Genomic DNA, 15,890 nt, shown 5'->3' with positions numbered 1-15,890 from the left:
GTTTCTTTATTAATTTCCTTCTTCTGAACTTCTCTTCTAGGATTAGTTTTTGTCCTCAGAAAGGTAGAGTGTGGCAGAGTCTGTTTCGCCCCTTTCCATCGTTAATCACGAATCACTTGCTTTTAGACTGCATTTTCTGCTATTATATTTTAATACTAAGAAAATGTAAACATATAGGCCTAAATTTGAATAATCGTTCATATTAGTTGATTTAAGCAGACAAAATGTATATCAGTGTGTCCCATTTGAAAGATTTAACGTCATACTCATTATGTATTCTTAACGAATATTTCTCTTTTGTATTTGAATGTATTTTTTTTTTTATTCTTTTGAAATTGTGTTTGATTTATTTATTACTTTTATTTTATTTTTTTTACCACAAGAGGTCGCTGAGGTGTTTTAAAAACATTATCTTACATCTTCATCCCACCCCTGAGGCTGTAATCGTCCTAGTTACATTGATGAATTCATAACCGTGAGCACACTACAGCAAATCTGATTTTCCTATAGAGGGTTGTGCTTGTGGTTACTATGCCCTCACAACATATACTACAGTACAAGTCTTGTTCCTGTAATAAAACCACAGTTTATATAAATGGTAGTTTTACTTATATAAGTTTTCAACAAATCTCACAACTAAACATGTTCCTGCAGTAAAATATTAGTAGATTTCAATAAAATACAGTGCAGGATTTTTTACAGTAGTAAAAGGAAGTTTTACTTGAGGTTTCAGCTATATAAATACCAGATTTAAACTCTTGTTTCTGTAGTTAAATCATAGTTAATTGTAGTTCAGTATTATAGTTACTGTTTTTTTTTAGTGTGGATACATTAGTTAAAATATGATTGCTGTGTTAAAATTAACCCATGGTTAATTTTCATGAAAAATCTGTCGTTACATTTTATTTTTTTTTATTCTCTTGACACCTCCAAAACTGATTTTTTTTTTAATTTGCCCTAATAATTAAACATTTTAAGCACAAAAATGTTCATGTCTTCACAAAAACAACAACTTTCTGAAAAATGCCAGGGCTAAGAAACCATTTCTAGCCTTTAACATAAGAACATACAGATTTTTTTTAAATTAAGGAACGCGGCAAAGTGAACGTGTTTTAAAAGACATGTTTCCTGTTGCCTCACTTCCCCTTAGCATGTTTTGTGTGTGTGTGAACAAGAGGCATGTAGATGTCAGCAACTTGTGGTTATTGCCCTGTGCACCTTGCTGAATGTGGAATAGAGTTTCACTGGAGACAGAGACCGAGTTTAGAGGCTCAGAGAGACGGGAGGAGAGACAGTGGGATGGCCAGCCTGTCACCACCCCTTCAGCTTCTGCTTTCACTCTGGCTCAGCATCCCACACTGTGTGTCTGGTGCCATACAGCTCCCTCTTCAACCCATGTGCATGTCCATGTGTCCACAGACGACTGGCAGCGCCTGCTGAAGAACATCAACCAGGTAGTGTTACATCAAAACCAGGTACTAATATCTTGATTATTCTTGAAGTTACTTAGAGTCTTTCATGTTTTTACACACAAACAGGGCTGAGATGTGGGTGCACATAATGGTGGCCTCTGTGCTTCTCCTGTCAGGTAATTTTGGACAGGTATCATGTGTTTTAATACATATAAATGGATGCATATTGCAACTACTCTGACTCTATTCTGTGCTCTTAGGTTACCTGAGTGCCCTTGGTGCACAGGTTATTTATATTGTATCGATCTGTGCTTTTTCCTGTTTTGTTTTTTTCCCCTGCAGTCAACAGCGCACACCTTAATAAGGTCAATACCTGGCCTCTGATTACTCTTATGTTGCTTTACAGGAGTCAGAGCAAGTAAATGGCTGGTGTATTTCTCCAGGACGGACATCTGTGCTTGGGCCGGGACCACCGTAACGCTGCCGTGCCACTATGATTACCCTTCGCCCTTCAGCTCCACGCGGGTCACATGGTTTCACATCTCTACAGAAGGCAGACGTGAAATCGCCTACCATACTGATGGGAATCTATTGAGCCCCTCGTACAGGGACAGGATCAAATACTTGGGGGGCATTAAAAGATGCAGTCTGCAGATCACGAACATAAAGCTGAGCGATATAGGATCATACCATTTCAGATTCGAGACTGACAACCCACAGGGCCGATGGACCTCTCCTGATGCCATCACACTGTCCGTCACAGGTGAGGCCACATTTTAAAGGTGATTTTTTATGTTAAATAATATAAAAACTAGTTTAATATGTAGATGCAACTATACACAACAGTTCAAAACTTTGGGGTCAGTACTGTTTACACTACTTTTGTTTATTCAATTGATCAAAAGTGTCAGATTTGTAATGTTGCATAAAAAAAATCTATGTTTAAATAAATGTGAATTTTATTGTTGGTGTCTCAGCTGTTTTTCAGTGTTGATAATATATAGAAATGCTTGAGAAGCAAATCAGTATCATTATTTCTAAAGGGTCACGTGACAGTGAGGACTGGAGTAATGATGCTGAAATATCAGCCTTGCATCACAGAAATAAGTTACATCTGAAAATAAATTCAAATACAAAATACCTATTTGAAAATGTAATTCTATTTCACAATATAATTTTTTATTTTTATTTGTTTCTGATTTTTTTTTTTAAATAAACACAAGAGCTCTCTTTTAAAAACATAAAATAATAATACAAAAAATCTTACTGACCCTAAACTTTTCAATGGAGTGCTAGTTTAAGTAAGCCAGTGTTTTTTGGGGGGCAGGGCTACTTGATTATTAGACCAATGGTGGAAAGAGTGTTCCTGTGGCTCAAGTGGTAGAGCATTGCATTAGCAGCGCAAGGTTGTGACTTTGATTCCCAGGGAACACGTTAGGTAAAAACTGTTAGCCTGATGCACTGTAAGTCGCTTCGGATAAAAGTGTCTGCTAAATGCATTAATTTAATTTAATTTTAAATGCACTAGTAACCACAAAGCAACAGCCTGACAACATCCTCTAATTGTAGCAAAAGTTTTGCACACATTTTCTCAAAAAAAAAATCTAGTAATTACGGAAAAATGTTAAACTATTTTTGTGGAGAAAACCAACTTTTCTGTTCCTAAAATAATTTAGCACGTCGCATGGACCTAATGTAGTGAAATGTTATCCTGGTTCCAGAGCTTCAGGTTCATATACATCCACCGAGAATAGGCAACATGTTTGCTGCTGGTGAGACGGTCTTCCTGAGCTGTGTGGCGCGAGGCTGTGCTGCCCCTGGCAGGAACTTTGCCCTTTATCGGAATGGGATCAATTTGAGTCAGTCCGACAAGCTGCCAGCCATCTATAACTTTGACAGTCAGCATGCAGGTACCTACACCTGCCGTCCAATACCACCTCAAAACGTCCAGTCACCGGGAGTCACCCTGGCTCTTGGATGTGAGTATTGTGTATGGATATATATATATATATATATATATATATATATATATATATATATATTCTTCATCATCATCATATTAGTATGATTTCTGAAGGATCATGTGACACTGAACATGGTAGTAATGGCAAAATTCAGTGTTGTCACAGTAGGAATAAATTCAATTTATTTTAAAGTGTAAAATATTTCACAATATTACTGTTTAACTGCATTTTTTATCAAATAAGTGCAGCCTTGGTGAGCATAAGAAAAAAGAAATACACATTCAACAAAACATTATTGAATAAGACATATACTTTATATACTGTGAAAATGTATAAAATGTGCAGCATGTGGTAACATCTAAATTAGCTGATTTTATACATGTGTTATTTAATTTCAAGTAGAAAAAACTATTCAAGGAATCAACTCTGCTTTAAATATTGTGTATTAAAATACATAAAATGGTAAATACAGTGATTAAAGCCATGTGTTCCAACTGAATTCTACTGTCAGCCGCCCTCTCCCATTCGAAATTGCATTTCACCTCTCTCTTTCTCTATGTATCAGATGCTCCTCGCTACACCACGGTACAGATCACCCCTCGAGAGGCAGTCAGAGAGGGCGATTCGGTGACTTTGACCTGCAGTAGTGATGGAGCTCCGCCAGCAGAAAGTTTTGCCTGGTTTAAAGAAGGAGAGAGTGGCAGTGTGCCAGACAGCTTTAGACCTGAGCTGAGATTGTGGAGTTTGGACTACAGGGACCATGGAGAGTACTTCTGTGTGGCCCGCAACCCACTCGGCACAGACCGGTCCAGACCGATTTTACTGAATGTTACCTGTAGGTTGCCTCTATTTTTATGCAGCCAGGAGTGGGGGGTTTCATTTCTAAAGATTGAAGCTTTTTAAGTGAATAGGTCAAAATGACAGCTTGTTTTGGAAATGTCACCAGACATTTGAACTTTTCATTTCCCTAATCAGACATGTGGTGCTGATCTGTTTTCTTTGTGAGTGCAGATTTATTCAGTTACTGGTACTTGTGTAATAACTTTTATTTTGGCAGGACATTATGTCACTCTGTCTGCCACCCTCCAATAGATCAAAGTTTAAATCAAGAGTACAAATATAGGGCAAATAGAGAACCACATGATGCTCAGCCACGATAGGAGTATTTACTTCCTGTTTTCATTTAAGTCAAACATCACTACTAGCATTGGTCATACTAAGAGTTAGGGGTGTGTTTCAGTTATATATGACTTGTCCCAAATTGTTTATGCTATGGGCATGATTGAGACCTCACATTGTGCAGTTTATGTAAGACACATAAGCTACTTCTTTTCAAAATTTTGTAATATCAACTTGTAAATGATAAAACAATGGCATATGTTGAAAAAGGGAACCATACTATATCTAAGTGGGATGTTTTAGAGATGGACCAACTAAAACAGGAATCACGTAGCAAGATGTTAAGAACTTCTCGGAACAAAAAATGAATCATAATTGCGAGAAAAAAAAGTTAGAATTAGAGATAAAAAGTCACAATTACCTTTTTTATATTTTTATTCAGTTCGGAAATAGGCTTCAATAGTAAATTGATCAAAAGTGAAAGTAAAGATCTTTGTAATGTTATGAAATATTACTATTTTAAATAAATGCTGAAATTAAATTAAATAAATTCTTTCTATTCTATTCTATTCTATTCTGTTCTATTCTATTCATCAAAGAATTCTAAAAAAAAGGGTATCATGGTTTCATCAAAATAATAAGGAGCATAACTGTTGTCAACATTGATAATAATAAATTTTTCTTGAGCAGGAAATCAGCATTTGAATGATTTCCGAAGGATACTGAAGACTGGAGTAATGATGCTGAAAATTCAGCTTTACGTCATAGGAATAAATTACTTAAAAAAAAAAAAAAAAAAAAAAAGTATATATATATATATATATATATATATATATATATATATATATATATATATAAATAAACTGTAATAATATTTCAAAGTGTTACTGTTTTTAATTTTGATCAAGTAAATGCAGCCTTCATTAAAAAAAAAAAAATCTTACCCAATCATTTGAACAGTATGTATTGCTCAGTACGTGATGTATAGTAAAATATATTTACATGTGTTTTCAGACTCTCCAAAAAACACAAGAATCCTCATCAGTCCTAAAGGAGACATCCTGGAAGGGTTTGCTGTCAATCTGACCTGCAGCAGCAATGCTAACCCTCCCATAGAGAAATACGCCTGGTACAAAGTGAACAGCGGTCAGCCCTGGACCAAAGGCAATGCACAAAATCTCACCTTCCCTAGCGTGCGTTCCCATCATGCCGGACAGTACTACTGTACTGTGTGGAATGGGTTCAGCATGGGGACATCGCCCACTATTTCCCTTTCAGTGTTATGTAAGTTTATACTTATTGTAAATGTATATCAGAAATAATATTATAAAGTTTGTCCTCCTTATTTTTAATCTAAGAGTGCTTGTGGCCATTTGAATGTGCGAAGCTTCCACTGTCATCAATCTCCAGTTATCTTAAGAGATATTAAAAGTCATAATAGTGAGATATGTCCCTGAATTGTGAGAAAAAAGTTAGAATTCTGAGCTTATATCTCTCAATTTCTTGTTTGTTTTCTCAGAATTGCAATTCTGGGGAAGCCTGTTTCCGCCATTGAATTAAAAAACAAAGCAAAATTGCAAAACATTTTCTCACAATTCAGAGAAGAAGAAAAAATGAAATAAAATATGTAAATTCAAAACTCAGAGAAAAAAACTTAGAATTGCAAGTTTATTGCAAGTTAAGCTTCCGTAATATACTCAATGGTTTGTGGTGCAAATAGTTTAACCATTTACTGCACTTTTTTACGCCACTCCATCTCTCTCTCACTCTCAGATGCCCCCAAAAACACCTCTGTGTTGGCACGGCCTTCCACTGTGATCGAAGCGGGCAGCTCGTTGACGCTGACCTGCATCAGTCAGGCCAATCCGGCGGTGGAGAACTACACCTGGCACCGGATCAATGCGGCTGACGCCTGGGAAACTCGATCGGGTCCCAGCTACACCATTGCTGAGGTCAGCTCTGGAGCCAGCGGCCAGTACTACTGCGAGGCCCGCAACCGCATCGGAGCACACAGCTCCCCAGTTCTGACGGTGAAAGTTCGAGGTCAGTGCATTACACAGTTCACCAACATGATTATTGTTTGTTTGTTTGTCTGAGCATCAAACATCTACCTCTTTTAAATATGATATTGTATTGTTTCTTCAAAATTAGTGTTATTGCTGTTTAAAAATTATTACATTTAACATGCATTCACATTTCATATATCACATAAATATAATATGCACACACTACCGTTAAGTATTAGGCATTAGTGGTGTGTGTGAATATGGACATAAATATGGTTAGTTCCTGATGCCGTTTACTGTTCATCAGATGAAGGATTTGCATGTACTGTAAGGATATCATTGAGATGCTGTGATGTGAATGTTCAGGACGACTGAAGGTGATTGCATTGGCATCTGCAGTGGTTGTTTCTGTCGGACTGATCTCACTGACCGTGGTTGTCATGATCAGGTGATTTTATGTCTGCTGGCTTTAGTATTAAATATCTGATCTTCTCATCTAATCTTACACACAACATTTCACATCTCTTTTGCAGTAAAAACATGCATCGCGTGGACACTGAAAACCTTGAAGAAGAAAAGCAGGTCCTTTCTTATTCTGTCTTTGCTTGATTTGAATCTAACCTTAAATTTTCAAATTAATTGAATGCCTTGTTTCTCTTAAAAATATAGTGTTCACCAATAGTTGACTTGCCAGTTGATAATACTCTCTTTCGGGAATCAACTTCAGAGACGTTTCTCCTCAAGGGAACAAAAATGTCAGACATTCCGGTAATTTTGTTGGTTCAGATCTTTGTACACTAGAAGTCAATTTTATCATTAGTTTAATTTCTTATCTCAAAGTTTTTAGGTTTATACTTAAAAATTAGCACCTTTGCTCAACAATGAAGTCTCAGTCTCATCTTCTTCCATTGCACAATTTATTAATAACAGCATTAGCCCAAAAACAATCATGTGTTTCAAAAGTTTGAAGATCTACTGTATACTAGTATTGCATGACAGGAACTGTACCCTACTATGTATAATGTTCTGTGATTTGTGGTGCACTGATTGTAGTCTTGATTTTAAATGGGACATCGAAAGCCCAAATATGCATAAATATGCTAATACGAGACAGTCCGTCAACTGTAATGGGCGGGACCTAAGCACTATGACGTCATACTGCTCACAAAATCAAAATGGCTTGATAAATGAGACTTTATTGGTTTTTTTGGGAATTAAAAAAAGAGTGAATGGTTTATCATTGTAGGGTGGTTGTGTCCACACACTGCTAAGACACATTTATATGCAAGCAACCTGTACAGTTAAAGTGAATTTTGCATCTGATGTCCCCTTTAAGGATGGATAGTATATGAATTGAGTCATACTCTCCAAACTCATGAGGGTTTTATTTTGTGCCTGGTTCAGGAGGAGCCAGAGGAGATTTATGAAAGCAGCCACCCTTCCATCGTGCCCCTGAAAGAAGCTGCTCAGAGAGCTGAGGAACAGGGAAAAATCAACTACATTACGGTGCATTATTCTCGCATGCCCAGGTTAAACACAATTACACAGTACATGTGTGCTGGTTTGCACCAGTCCTCTGTCATATTAAGGCCAGAGATGTTGTGTTTGTCTTCTTTATTTACAGTCGGGAAAAGGCAAAGGTCACAAACATCCATCTAGATGGAGAGAAGAAGCTCAAAGATGGTCCTAATGCTGTTTATACTGTTCTTGCCAAGCATCCGAGAGGGGAGATGGAAGAGTCTGGAGTCTAAAGCAGGAAGAATGTTGGAAGAAGTTGTGAAACCACAGTGATTTTTTTTAACTACATGTACTTACAGCACATGAATGGACCACGTGATGCAGCCTTAATGTCAGAGACTTGAAAACAGGCCACACAAGTGAAATCTCCACTGGATGTTCTGTTCAGTTGTGTCCGGCTGCAGTTTGCTTTAATAAAATCCAGCCGGACACAAAACTTATTTTGATTTTTTTTAAGTTTTTACGAGAAGTCTCTTGTGCACAAGAAACATTTCTTTTTGTTATTGATATTGAAAACAGTTGTGCTGCTTGATAATTTTGTGGAAACTGGAAAAATAGAAATGTGAATGTTTTTACTGTCACTTTTGATCAATTTAATGCATTCTTGCAGAAAAACATTTATTTAAAAAAAAATTTACTGGCCCCAAACATTTGAATGGTCGTGTATCTGCTATATGTTTGAGTGTAACACAATTAAGCCCATCATTAAAAAAAAAAATCCCACTTAAAATTTCAGTTTAACTGACATGATAATTTCATGAGAAGATCCAAATAAATAATAATTTATTACAATGCCAACAAAGTCTGTTTTCATCTATTGTCTAACAATAATACACAATTTAATGCAATTACTGAACATTTTATCAAAATATTAAGTACTGATCTGCTTCTATTCAAGAAAATTGACCCTAGCATTATATATATATATATATATATATATATATATATATATATATATATATATATATATATTCCCAACCTGGAACTGTATGAAGGTTCTTCATAGATTCAAGGGTGAGTAAATAGCAATAGATAGTCATTTTTTATGGTGAAATATTCCTCCAATTGCTTCATTTTTAGGAAGTGAGGTGTTGTAAACTAAACCATGCTTTTTTGATGTGCAGAAGAGGGGAGAACGAGATCGTAGAACAAGGTTTTCTTTCCTGTTTTCTTTTTTCTGCTGGCTTAATAAGTTTCTTACTATTTATACAAAACCATAATTTTCTCTTTTTACAGACTCTGTCAAGAAAATGTGTTGTTCAGTTACCAGTTCATGGGCTGAAAGCAGTGTGGTCACCCTGACATGCAACACAGCGGCAGTGACATGCAAAAAGTAAGATACAATATGACATGCAATAGACTACAAAAAGTGAAATATGACTGCAAAAAGTGAAATATGAGAATAAAACATACCGTTTGATGTGCAGGAAATAATATGAATGAATAAATAATACAGACTGTAATGGATGCAAAAATGCATAAAATGAATGTAAAAAAAAAAAAAACAGAACTATTTGTTAACATCTCTGTTTTGTTTACAGTCAAAAGTTTTCTCTTTTTCATCCTCTGTGTTATGTTGAACTCTATCCCCTGAAAAATAATGCAATGTTCCATTAGTTTCTGAGATCAGAAATTATGCCAGACAAGAAATTTATTGAGTAAATGCTTTGCTTACCGTGACTTGCGTCTGATGAGTACTACAATGACTGCTATTATGATAACCATGATAATTACTCCAAGCACAATGCCAGTAGTGGATGAAGATGCACTTCTTGCTGTGAAGAATTTGAGACAATTTCAATAAACAGCTTACAATCACATGACTATACCACAGTATTCACACATTTTAAAGTGTCAGTAATGTGGCTGACAAATTTGTTTATCAGTGCTAAATAATGTCACGTAAACTGGTCACAGGTTTCGAAATGAATCTCCCACAGTCAAAGTCATGAAAGCTAGGTTTCTCTGAGGAAGTGCCTCAACTTTGTGGATACGTCTTTTTGTGAAGAGCTGACATTTGCTGTGGACTAAAAAAGGAAGTTTTGCTATTTATGAGTTGAAATATAGAAAAAAGCCAAAAGATATTGGCCAATCCATTTGTTTTGGCCTTTTTTTCTCACGTCACACACGTTTATGTCAACTGACAATATGCTTCATTTTAGATATTATTTTGATTTTTAAACAATTAGATTTCATTGTTGTGGGGGGTAGTAAACTATAAAATCCTAAACACAAAATAATTATTTTATAATACAGAGAAATAACCTGGTCAATAATTATAATGTGTTCCTGTGGCTCATTGGTAGAGCATTGCAATGCACTGAAAGTTGCTTTGGATAAAAGTGTCTGCTAAATCCATAAATGTTATTAATATGAACAGTAACATTACAATAAGGTTCCATTTAACATTAGTTAACTGCATTTGTTTACATGAACTAACAATAATAATAACAATAATCTTATTATTAAACTAAGAATCTACTATTAAATGATTAAAATGAAAAGTTATTATTTAATAAACCTGAGCTAACATGAATTAGCAATAAATAGTTGTATTTGTATTAACAAAAATTAATAAACACTGAAAAAAATAAATTAGCAATCTTTTATTTAATATTACTTAATGCATTAACAAATAGTAACTAATAAGACCTTAGTCTAAAGTGATACCATATTGATTATATAAATGACATACTAGTTAGTGCTGTTGTTTTATATAAAAGTATTATATTTTATGTGACCTATAAATTAATAAAGATATATTATGAATTATTAAAGGGATCTTATATATTTTTAAATATTAGAAGATTTTACAGTTGTGATTTCCAGGCCTAGAATGAAAATTTTACTAGATGTTTGGGTCTGAAATATTTAATATTATTTTATTTTATTTATCATCTTCCTAAAATGATTTTAAACTATACCTTACTGACAAATGACTGAAAACTTTAATTGAACAAAATGAGCAACTAAAATGCACTTCTTACACTCTCAATAATATATATAATATATATATATATTATATCTAATATCTAATATAGATATATATCTAATATTTAAAAATATATAAGATCCCTATATATATATATATATATATATATATATATATATATATATATAATATTATTATTATTTTTATTTTTTTTATAGTTCAATGAAGAACATTTAACATCCATGGAAATATTTCAAATGCACAATGTTCACACTAAGAGAGAGAGAGAGAAAAAAAGTTAATTTAAGGACTGTTCACTGAAAAGTTCTTTGGGGAACCCAATTTCTTTTTTCTGTGCAACATCCTCATCTTTGTGCAATATGAAAGGAAATATTGCATGTCCAGAGCATAAGAGACTGTTCTTACTTTCTATCTGATGTGTGACCTGTAGATTCATTCCTCTCTGTCCTGGTAGCTTGGCCTTCAGATGGTCGGTGATGAACCGGAACACGTACACGCCGCTGTCTTCTGACCTCAGATCAGATATCATCAGAGAGCAGTTTTTGCTCCCTGTCTGCCCAAAGTACTTGACTCGGCCCTGGTATGAGGGCTCAGGGAATATCCCTGCACTGTGGTACACGTATCTGGGAGTAATGCAGCGTCTTTCGTTCAGACACCACATCTCTGTCAGTACTTTGTGCAGTTTTCCCTGGTCAGACTCTTCAGGGTAGTCATAGGTGCACTCTAAAACTACAGAAGAACCAGAAGGAGCATAGACTGGATCCATAGGAACACGCACTGTCCAGTCAGCAGCAAGAGTGCCTGAAATTGAAGCATATGAGTAATTCTGAAGGAATTTAATCAGAAACAACTGGTTCTACAATGTAAACAGCATTCCTATATTTGCCTTCTCAAGCAAATTATATACTCAGCAGCAGAAGCAAAACATCTGATGTGTCGTTTGTGCAGGAAGTCTTACCCGACAGAATCAAGGACGTCAGGGTCCATATGGCGGTATGGAGATTTATCATCATGTTACAGCCACAAGTATTTCCTTACAGTGCAGATGCGAAAACATCACCCTTGTCTAGTTTTAGTTCCTCCTCCTCCTTTTGCGTCATTTAGTATGTCATTATTTCCTGCATGTTGCCAGTTACTTATTTTCTGTTGTTGTGTGATGTATATATATTTCAACATTTCCATGTTATTGTATCTTATGAAAAAATGTTTACATTAAAATTAATTTTAACTAATATTTCATGTTAAGTTTTTTTATTTTTATTTTGTAACGTTATGTAAATAATAGCTGTGATTATTATTATTACTATTAGTATTATAAAATACTAAATTGGGCATAAAGCATACATTTATTCGTAGTCTTAAGAACTGAAGGACACAACAATAATAATAATAATTACTGATATTATTCAGTTATGTTCCCAGTTACGTCTCACGATTTTGTTAAACATATTTGTTACTACATAATTCCCAGTATTATGTTACTTTATTAACAATAACTATCTATGACTAAATACTGTAGCCCGGGGAGCGGGCTCGGCGCTTCACCTGTCTTCCTCCGGGGAGATTGATGTGGTAGACGTCGATGAGGATTCGCCCCCTCAGTCACCCCAGTATGAGGAGCTACTGGAGGTGGTAACTCGTGCTGTGCCCAAGTTGAACACCGGGGATGAGTGAGCTCAGCTATAAGACGATGCTCCCGGCACAGCATCATCTTTAAGGCTCCGGCATTGCCCTCCAAGCCACTGCCAGCCACCTCAGCACTGGAGGGCAAGGGGTATTTGGCAGCGGGTCAGGCTGGTGCGTGTCGGAGGATGGATATTACGAAGCTCAGGAGGACCGCTGATTTTTCTCTCCGCTGTTAATTCCATCGTCGACAGGTACCAGGAGGCTCGCAAAAAGGCGGCGGTGTTCCAGCAGGTTCCTCCATCGTCGATCTCTAATTCCGCCAAGTATCAGCTCCTCGTACAGGGAGAAACAAAAACACAGCGTCGCCTCACATGCTCCCCCATCTCGGGACTGTTGGTCTAAGCAGCAATCTGTGAAAGTGACGTGACATTCAGCCAAGTATAGTGACCCATACTCAGAATTCGTGCTCTGCATTTAACCCATCCAAAGTGCACACACACTGTGAACACACACCCGGAGCAGTGGGCGGCCATTTATGCTGCAGCACCCGGGGAGCAGTTGGGTGAATTTATAAGTCGTGTTATTGCTGGCCTGAGATTCGAACCCACAACCCTAGGGTTAGGAATCAAACTCTCTAACCACTAGGCCACAACTTCCCGTTGGGGGCCTTCAAGCCAAAACCGGATCTCACTCGACCAGAGGTGTGGCGGCCTTCTTAGCAGGTGTCTCTGTGCGTAACCTGAAATGGTTTTAAGTCATTGGCAGAAAACTGATTTCTCAGCTTTTCAAATTAGTTCCTATTAGCCACTCTAATCTGTGTGTTTTCTGTGTGTTTCCTATTTATACAAGACTCTGCCCCCACTCCTCTAGGCAATTTTACAGTGAACCACAATTTGTCATTATTGTAAGTCGAATGAGTCCTGGTAGGGATGCACATATCTTCACAGAAACAAGAGGTATGATGTAACAGAATCCGTGAGCTCGTTCAGATCAGTGGCAGCAGCATCAAAAACACTCCAATCAGTGCAGTCAAAGCAGTCTGCTTCATTAGTCCATCTTTTTATAGTCCTTATTACAGGTTTAGCTGATTTCAGTTTCTGCCTGTACATTGGTAAACGATGAACCAGAGAGTGATCGGAGAGCCTGTGGGACAGAGTGATATGCATCCTCTATTGTGGTCTAACAGTGGTCTAGTATATTATTGTCTCTGGCAGGACATGTAACATGATGTCTGTATTTTAGCAGTTCATGTGTGAGGCTTTGGTAGGTGTAGAAGCATGTTCCACTGCCATGTGATTTCCGTGTTGATTCTGAGTCACGATTCGCTCTGAACAGCTGCATAATCTGGCAGAGGTGCAGAATTCTGCACAACACTGGCTCGATTTCCACACTTGCATGTCTTAAAACACTTGAACAGCACCGCTGCTCTGTCAGTTACAATGTTCAGCAAAACTTCTGAGTAATCAAAAACTAGTAGAAGATTGTTTGTTCAGCAGTTCATCCCTAGTAAAACGCATTGTGTTTGAAAAACAATAGACAGGACATTTTTTTTACAAAAACATTAAAACAACTGGAGAGCTCCTCATTGAGGCAGCCATACACAGCCATCTTGAGTTTAATAATTTGTGGTTACCATCAGGGTTGCTAGGTTTTCACAATAAATCTACCCAATTGCTATCAAAACTAGTCCAAATTTGTTTAAGGGAGTCCCCAGTTAAAAGTCACATTCTGTGGGGTTCCCCTGCTAAAATTTGCATTCCAGGGTATAAATATCATTATTATGATAATATCATAATCGTTATTGGAGTCGCTTCAACCCGCGGACATGAAAAACAATCTGCTGCAACAGTGCTAAAGTAGCCCCCCAGCCGGCACATGACCGACCTGTTGAAATATGGTTGAAATAAGGTCAGTTGTTGTTTCAACGTTGAAACAACGTTGGTAATGTTTAATGCTAAATGGTTGAAAAAGGTTAACAAAAACACTTGTAAATCAACATTAAAAAAAAAATAATATCTGTATGTTGAATCAACTTAATGTCTTCAACAGCAGGGACGGGTCTACGTGGTGGCCAGGGGGGGCACCCCCTGAAATTCGATTGGCCACCCCTGGTGCCCCCCCTATAAGATGTCTTGTGATTGGTTCATTTTATGGCCAATCATTTTATAGACTCTACTGAAGTTAGCGAATCGCGATTCAAAGAAGTGCAGCGAAACAACGCTTGTCGCGGACTTGGACTTTTACTTTATCAAGTGTGGGAAGTCGAGACACTAGTGATGGGAAGTCAACGTTTAATAAAACACAATAAAAGTAAAATACGCTGGGTGCTATCAAACAATAAACAGTCATGGTGATTTGCATATTTTGTATCAGTTTATTTTGTGACAGTGACCACATAGCAAGATTGCACCAAATGATAATATGCACCGAATGTTCCATAATAATAATTGTCTGGTGACACGTTACTTGTTAATGCATGAGAGTAAGTCAGTTAGATAGTCAGTTAAATTGTCAGGCCTAACTTAGTCATTTATACGTGAAACGACATGGATGCATCCTGTGCATTTCATTCACAATTGGAAAATTATTTTTTAAGATTAAGAATAACAGACACACATAAGTGTTTTTTTTGAAGGCAGGGAAGAGATCAGTGCCAAGCCATGAAAAGAAGTAAAGATGTAGGGAGTTTCTTTAAAAAAAAAAAAAAAAAAAAAAAAGTATTCTCAAATTTAACTTAATGGATATATACAGGGATGACAAAAAACTAAATTAATCAAAAATTTGCTTTAATACTGTATTTGTTTACAAGTAACTTTATCCAAGTTTTGGTCACTGGTGGCCAGTGTTGGGGAAAGTTACTTTTAAAAGTAATGCCTTACAATATTGCGTTACTCCCTAAAAAAGTAACTAAATACGCTACTTAGTTACTTTTTATGGAAAGTAATGTGTTACATTACTTTTGCGTTACTTTTTAAATATGAGCAGGGCTTGATTGTTTTTAATATAAGAAGTTCTATTTATAGCAAATGTAAAAGCCCTTTCACACCAAAAAGTGTAATGAATAAACCTCAGGCTGAAGGAAAAGTAAATTCACGTCTGTACAGTAGAACACAGGAGAAGAAGGTTCAACACTCTAAGCAATAAAAAAAAAAAAAAACAATGAAGCACAATTGTTAGTTTATCTAAAGTCATTTTTTAATTATTAGTATGGTTGAACTGGATCATTAAAGGTCAGCAGCAAAGACACTGTTAATAAAATGGGAATAGATACATTTGTGTTATTTAATATATT

The 15,890-nt window shown here is 36.2% G+C and overlaps 2 protein-coding genes across 5 annotated transcripts; one reads left to right on the top strand and one right to left on the bottom strand.

The window, feature by feature from the left end:
- The first annotated feature begins 1,178 nt into the window (after nt 1-1,178).
- On the top strand, nt 1,179-8,553 carry si:dkey-33i11.1 (B-cell receptor CD22). 2 transcript variants are annotated; one of them, XM_059508815.1, is made up of 12 exons: nt 1,179-1,454; nt 1,539-1,588; nt 1,819-2,175; nt 3,134-3,391; nt 3,942-4,211; nt 5,510-5,779; nt 6,269-6,538; nt 6,868-6,949; nt 7,035-7,083; nt 7,171-7,269; nt 7,906-8,007; nt 8,126-8,553. In XM_059508815.1, exons 2-12 carry the CDS (start codon nt 1,546-1,548, stop codon nt 8,189-8,191), a joined length of 1,866 nt encoding a protein of 621 aa, XP_059364798.1. In that variant the 5' UTR covers nt 1,179-1,454; nt 1,539-1,545; the 3' UTR covers nt 8,192-8,553. The 2 variants fall into 2 exon arrangements, with proteins under 2 accessions (XP_059364798.1, XP_059364797.1); XM_059508814.1 differs by having other exon boundaries at nt 7,906-8,030.
- A 443-nt stretch (nt 8,554-8,996) lies between these two features.
- On the bottom strand, nt 8,997-12,048 carry LOC132103719 (sialoadhesin). Of its 3 annotated transcripts, none has more exons than XR_009423447.1 (4): nt 11,931-12,048; nt 11,378-11,773; nt 9,695-10,046; nt 8,997-9,609 (listed from the first exon to the last, which is right to left on the bottom strand). XR_009423447.1 is itself a non-coding variant. In XM_059508813.1 (4 exons), exons 1-4 carry the CDS (start codon nt 11,983-11,985, stop codon nt 9,603-9,605), a joined length of 558 nt encoding a protein of 185 aa, XP_059364796.1. In that variant the 5' UTR covers nt 11,986-12,048; the 3' UTR covers nt 8,997-9,602. The 3 variants fall into 3 exon arrangements, 2 of the variants coding, with proteins under 2 accessions (XP_059364796.1, XP_059364795.1); XM_059508813.1 differs by having other exon boundaries at nt 9,695-9,794; XM_059508812.1 differs by lacking the exons at nt 8,997-9,609; nt 9,695-10,046 and having other exon boundaries at nt 11,248-11,773.
- Between the last annotated feature and the right edge of the window lie 3,842 nt (nt 12,049-15,890).

Source organism: Carassius carassius, chromosome 24 (assembly GCF_963082965.1).
Source record: "Carassius carassius chromosome 24, fCarCar2.1, whole genome shotgun sequence".
Taxonomy (NCBI): domain Eukaryota; kingdom Metazoa; phylum Chordata; class Actinopteri; order Cypriniformes; family Cyprinidae; genus Carassius; species Carassius carassius.
Note: the sequence above shows the minus strand (reverse complement) of the source record. Positions and strands in the feature narration are given on the sequence as shown.

Bases quoted from the DNA above. Each gene is read 5' to 3' on its own strand.
- LOC132103719 (XM_059508812.1), bottom strand. From the start codon at position 11,985: ATGATGATAAATCTCCATACCGCCATATGGACCCTGACGTCCTTGATT. The intron at 11,774-11,930 runs GTAAGACTTCCT...CTTCAATTTCAG, and splicing joins GACGTCCTTGATTCTGTCGG to GCACTCTTGCTGCTGACTGG.
- si:dkey-33i11.1 (XM_059508814.1), top strand. From the start codon at position 1,546: ATGTGGGTGCACATAATGGTGGCCTCTGTGCTTCTCCTGTCAG. The intron at 1,589-1,818 runs GTAATTTTGGAC...GTTGCTTTACAG, and splicing joins CTCTGTGCTTCTCCTGTCAG to GAGTCAGAGCAAGTAAATGG. The intron at 5,780-6,268 runs GTAAGTTTATAC...TCTCACTCTCAG, and splicing joins TATTTCCCTTTCAGTGTTAT to ATGCCCCCAAAAACACCTCT.